Source organism: Uloborus diversus, chromosome 2, assembly GCF_026930045.1.
Source record: "Uloborus diversus isolate 005 chromosome 2, Udiv.v.3.1, whole genome shotgun sequence".
Taxonomy (NCBI): domain Eukaryota; kingdom Metazoa; phylum Arthropoda; class Arachnida; order Araneae; family Uloboridae; genus Uloborus; species Uloborus diversus.
In genome coordinates, this window is record NC_072732.1 from 107,760,350 (window position 1) to 107,766,703 (window position 6,354).

Below are 6,354 nucleotides of genomic sequence, written 5' to 3' on the forward strand. Positions count from 1 at the left end.
GGGGGAAATAAGACAACTCAAAGTTAAACCAACTTCTTTCGTACAGTACATCCGTAAATAAAAAAAAAAGCAAAGGAAATGCATGAATTTTCATGGGTTTTTATGAAAACCTGTTTCTTTCGAGCATTCGGTTATAAAGAGAAAATTTCGTGGTTCCTTCGTGCTCGTTATAAGCGAGTTCTACTGTACTACCAACAATAGGAAAGTATTGGAAATAAATGTTTTTTTCGCGCTTTTTTTTTTCAGCGGAAACCAAACAGGCAAGCTTGTACAATAAAGCTAACGTACATCAGATAGCAAAATAAAAACGAGGTGATGCGTGCCTCATATGACTTCCTTTTGCTCCAATTTAATGTCATTTTCCCATTATTGGTAATTTTAATGTGGTTCAATAGCTTACTCTCTAAATATCACCAACAGTGGCTAAATTAAAACCAGATTTTAAAAAAAAAATCGCCAAATTTGTCCCCAAGATGGCGACAAAACTTGGCGACCAAAAGACTGGCGATATATCGCCAAGTGTCTGCCAAATTGTAACACCACTTGAGTTTACATCGAAATTAACAATGACTCCCCCCCCCCAAAAAAAGGGGCAAAAGACCCCCTTAGAAACACGCGAATGCAACCAAAAGGGGAGTGCACAACTAAACCCCACTAGGAGTCTACGTAACAAATTTCAACTTTCTAGGAGATTACGTTCTTGAGTTATGTGACATACATCCGCACATACATACGTACATGTAGACGTCACGAGAAAACTCGTTGTAACTAACTCGGGAATCGTCAAAATGGATATTTCGCGTGTCTATACGTTCTTAGGCACCTATCCACGTCTGGTCGAGTCGAAAAAAAAAAAACTCAACATTCATTCGGGGGTGAACAAAATGGAAATTAAGGTCGATTTTTGAGTGAACATTTTTTTGCGAATACAATACTTCCTTTTTTGTAAAAGGAAGTAAAAAAAGAAAAAAAAGAAAAGAAAAAATGCAGTTACTGCTCTTTATTTGCACACGTCAGTGTTGTTAATTTAATAGCTAGCAGGGAAAAAGAGTAAAATTAAAATTTTAATTTAACTTTATGCACTAATTCAATGTTGATACATAGTTTAACTGGTTTAAATATTTGTTTGGAGCCTCCGTGGCTCTGTCGTAGAAGCTCTGCTTCATGTGTTGGAGGTCAAAGGTTCGATTCCCACCGTTACCCTGGGTGTTATTTCCTATGTTTGGGCTGTATATCTTTCTTTTTTTTATCATTAGTTCAACCTCTACAGGCATGGGTCCTAATCATTTTGCAGTGATTATTAACTATTGACACGAAAACAACAAATATTAGTTTTCAGCTCAACTACGTATCATGTAAAATGTACTTTACGAAATTTGAAACTTTTTCTATGCACTGTAAATGTTCCAAGTGTTTTATTGAAAGTTTTACGAAAAAAATTTTAAAATTTGTTTAAGCTTTTTTTTTAGCAGTTTTTCTCACGTCCCATTGAAAAGCATTGTTTGTTTGTCTTAAAATCCAAATCTAATTTCCCTTTATCATTGATCTTTCAACAGCTTGCTTTGGCGTTGTTTCGTTTGAAAAAACTGTAGAAGTGGAACACAAAATAAAAGGGGAATCTCATATAGATTTTCTTTAAATTTGGTTCATTTTTCATAAGATGCTCTCGTTTTAGAACATAATCTTGATTGGGAGTAAGAAACAATTTTAAACTTAACTTTCACTTTGTTATCAAACACGTTGGCGATTCTTTTACTTAGATTCATTCCTCAGTGGTGATAAAAGACAGGTTGTGCGACAGCGAAGTAGCTTATCGAACGCTACAGTATTAATTTGCGTCAAGGAATCATTGCATTGTGTTCTTTAATTGTAAAAGAACGGATACAGGAATGATGTTTGTTCTTTACAGGCTTGAAATATTCTGCAAAAAGTAATTAACCAAATGATTCACTTTCACATTTTAATAAAAACTATAAGGCAAGAAAATACTCTAAATACCAGCTTTCTTGTGTTAAGCAAATGCATCAGTAAAACCGCAAGTTTAAATTTTCTGTACATTCTTCACGCATTTTTCTAAGATGCTGTACAGTCGAATGCCGCTACAACGCTATCCGACTTACGCGAAATGGCTATAACGCGAATTTTTCAGGAGCAGAAATTTTAGAGCTAAAGCGAATTACACTCTCAACACGAAACTATTTCGAAAGGTATCGTGATGCTAAGTTTCTGCTTTGATATTGACTTCGTGAATGTACCATCACTGACTACGCAAGTTCCCACACACCGCACTATAAACATAGCTTTATTAGTGTGTATATATCACCACTCCTCATATTTTTCATTTATTCATTCTAAATATGAATGGTGATGAAATATTGTGGCACTAGGCGCACAGTTTCATCTAAATTTTGAAGATGGGAACAAATACGCTTGAACAACTAGAAAGTGGTCGAAGGTAGCACGACAGTTAGGTATGAGTGAATCTTTCATAAGTATAATTAAAAGTAAAGAGAAGGCAATCAGTATAAGTCCAGAGCCTAGTTTTAATATGAAGCTCGCAGAGTAGTGTTTCAGCAAAATGCAAACAATATGAAATTGAAATCTACTCTCGTATTGTATATTATTGAGACCCTGAAAGAGGAATGTTACCATAGATGTATAAGTTGTAAAAGTAAATGCGAAGCTATTGTATTAAAAATATATTAGAATGACGATCAGCATGCGCAGCAAAAATCATCATCTTCAATTTTTAAGTTATAAATATAACTTATTGCAGTGGAGCAGCCAGAAAATTTTTCGGAGGGGTTTTAAAAATTGAAAATCGTTGTTTTCTTTCACATTCATTCATGATGCGAAATTATTCCATATATTTAATCAAAAAGTTTTTTCGGATTAGAAGTTATTCGTCTATAATTCTTGCTAAAATAATTAATATTTCGTATTGATGTCACTATAAGTTTAAAACGAAGAAAGCGGGAAAAAGCACGCAGTATATTTAAAATAAGTTTTACTTTAATCTTATTATTATTTATTTATTTTATTGCTAGTTTTTTGGTGAGATCATTTAAAAACGCCATTTTAGACTTCAAATACATCAATTTCTTTTTGAATGACAAATGCTAATAACGGTTTTGATATTTCACAATGGGAAATGGGAAGGAACCCCTAAAAAAGATTTGTTCAGTGCTGGAAGTGTTGATTGACCATACCATGTTGCTCTTTATTGAGCTCCAATTTAGCTCTCTTATACCCATAGAGGTGCTTATCATGAAATATTACTGTATGTTTAAGAATTGGAAAGTAATTCGTGGCTGCTTCCCGATCATTTAAAGTAGTTAGATCTTTTTTTGTCACTCTAGGAAAAGTTGAAATACTGTTTGTTTCCCTTTATTTTTACGAAGGAAATGAATGTGTTCGAGCTGTGGGAGGGGTTTTAACCCCAAGACCCCTCCCGTGGCTGCGCCACTGACTTACTGTATCTACTGTATTGTATCTACTCTTACAGTGCAGTACTTTATTATTACTGCCTAATGTACTCACCGTACTGCTTTGTTTTCGTCTCTCTCTCACTGATCATTGATTTTGTGCATCGTAACAGTATTTTATGTTGAATAATACAGCTTTTTTTTAAGTACGGTAAAAATGCAGCTCTTTATGTACGAAATGGTAATATAAAGTTAAAAAATGGTCTAAAGCAGTTTAAAAGATGTTTAAAAATGTCGAAAATGATTGGGTATGTTAAAAAAAAATCATATTCACGATTCTTTTCCACAACGTGAAATTTCGACTTACGCGAAAAGTCTTGGTACGCATCCCTCGCGTAAGTCGGGATCCGACTGTACTTCCAAATATCTATTTATCTATATCTATCTATTTATCTATCTACCTATCTATATATCAATCTATCTATCGTCACTTCAGAGCAACACTAAGATATCTTAGTGTTATTTCTGGAATTAGATATCTTTCTGTTGCTCTGAGGCAGCGATATATCGCTCATTTGGAAGAACCGTGCCACAATACGAAAAAATTAAAATTTTACAGGAGAAGTGTTTGAAGTTGAACTCCTCAGGCAATTTGCATTAAGAAGAGTAAGTTTGCTGTGCTCTCCAGTGGTTAACATTAAAACAAAAACTCTGTCATTATTTTTCAAAGAGGAAAATGTCCTTTGAAGTCCTTTAAGCGAAAAAAAAAAAAGAAAATTGAACATTTCGGATTGTGGCACTCTTCTTCCAAACGTGTGTATGTATATATATATATATATATATATATATATATATATATCAGGGCTCTTTACGTAACCAGGCTCTTTTGTTTCGGGGGGGGGGGGGTTATAAAGAATTTTAACTCATGAAATCTGTATGGTCAATAAAATTTGATTTCAATCGGATATTCTATTTTTCTGTGTTACAATAGGTCATTTTAATGAGGGGGTGCGGTTGAAAAGACATTAGCATGCATGAGCAGATGTAAAAAATGACGTGTCTATTAAATGAAGGAAATAAATCTGATGAGTGCACTACATAAAAATATTCAATTGGCAGTTCAGCTCAGAAAAACAGACGTGTGAACTCATTGATGCGCATTGGAAGTAATGCTCGTGAAATTTTTAGGGGGTTGTTTTGAGGGATAATTTTTACTTTGAGGGGAGGGGGGGCTCTTATGTTGGGAGGCTTCGCATCTTTGCCTTTGGGGGAGTGGCCACCCTGTTTTTTTGTTACCGTATGGTATTTGAAATTTGAAGGAATACGCAGAATTGATTTTTAGGCAAAGATATTTGCAATAACTATATTAAAAACGAGCTGATGTGTGCATCACATGAGTTCCTTTTACTCCAATTTAATGTCAATTCCCCATTGCTGGCAATTTCAATGTGATTCAATTGTTTACTCTCTAAATATCACCAACAGTGGCCAAATTGAAACAAATTTTTAAAAAAAATCGCCAAATTTGTGGGTAAGTTGGCGACAAAACTTGGCGACCAAAATGGCGATATATCGCCAAGTGTCCGCCAAATTATAACACCACTTGAGTTTACATCGAAATTAACAATGATTTGCCCCAAAAAGGTGCAAAAGACCCCTTTAGAAACAGCCCAATGCAACCAAAAGGGGAAGTGCACAACTAGACCCCACTAGGAGTCTACGTACCTAATTTCAATTTTCTAGGACTTACAGTTCTTGAGTTATGCGATATACATATGCACATACATACGTACATACAGACATCACGAGAAAAGTCGTTGTAATTAACTCGGAAATCATCATTACGGATATTTCGCATGTCTATACGTTCTTAGGTCTGGTCGTGTCGAAAAAAAAAAAAAAAAAAAAAACTCAATATTAATTCTGGGGTGAGTAAAATGGAAATTAAGGTCGATTTCTGACTGAAATTTTTTTCGCGAATACAGTACTTCCTTCTTTGTAAAAGGAAGTAATAAGTACTGCGGATAAAACACTGAGCTTGCATAATTCTTCAACAATAACAATTTCGTTTTTTAAGTGAAACTGAAAAATATATTAGTAAATGAAATAATATAGTAATAATAATTTTTGCAGCAAAACAAGTTTAAAGGAAAAAGCATTTTTTCGAATAGTTTTGAAAATTTTCAGAGGGGATTTGAACCCAAAAAGCCCACTCCTTAAATACAGCCATAATATATATAATTACACAATACAATAAGACAAAACATCATAAACTGAAAACAATTTAACATTTCTATATATTACCATTGCCTGTGAAAATGATTGCTACTGGAAATATTACGCACTAGAAATGTTGTTGTATTTGATGGTTGATGGTCAAAACGAATTTCAGTAAGAATGTTTTAGTTATCAATGAATGATGGTGAACCGCAAAGTTACAGGTGGTGAAAAATAGGACTTTATCTCTTTACAATAACCTTCACAAAAGCTTACTTTAATCGACTTTTCATAACAACTTTTTCTATCTAATCGTAATCTTCTACATAATATGTCTTCACCTACTTATAGAAATTTCTACTTTGATACACATCAGTTTTATTAAAAAATGCCGGAAGATGTTATAGTTGTTTCTTTCAAAACACAATTTTACTCTTTTGTTTCAATGTCTTGTTTTTCAATAAGCTTTAGAAAAAATATGTTTTGAGGACAGTTGCTCATTTATAGTTTTATTGTGAAAAGAGTGCAGATTAGAAATAGGTTTTAAAAGTTAGTTTTGAACACTTGACAGAAGTTGTGTTAAAACTTCTGACAATGAATTTTGTTAACCCTCTTGTTGCTGAAAAATACGTCACACGCGATCCCAAAGCTGATTATTAGCTGCATGGAGTTGGAAGACATTTTTACTAAAATGTCTACACTCTTTTTCTTT

General features: G+C 33.7%; 1 protein-coding gene across 1 annotated transcript in view; it reads right to left on the reverse strand.

Annotated features, from left to right (window-relative positions):
• Positions 1 to 5,860, reverse strand: part of LOC129217223 (acetoacetyl-CoA synthetase-like) — a 79,238-nt gene extending 73,378 nt beyond the window's left edge. The window contains 1 exon segment of the mRNA XM_054851499.1: positions 5,730 to 5,860. Coding sequence (XP_054707474.1) covers positions 5,730 to 5,732 — 3 coding nt within the window. The 5' untranslated portion in view covers positions 5,733 to 5,860.
• Positions 5,861 to 6,354: the final 494 nt, after the last annotated feature.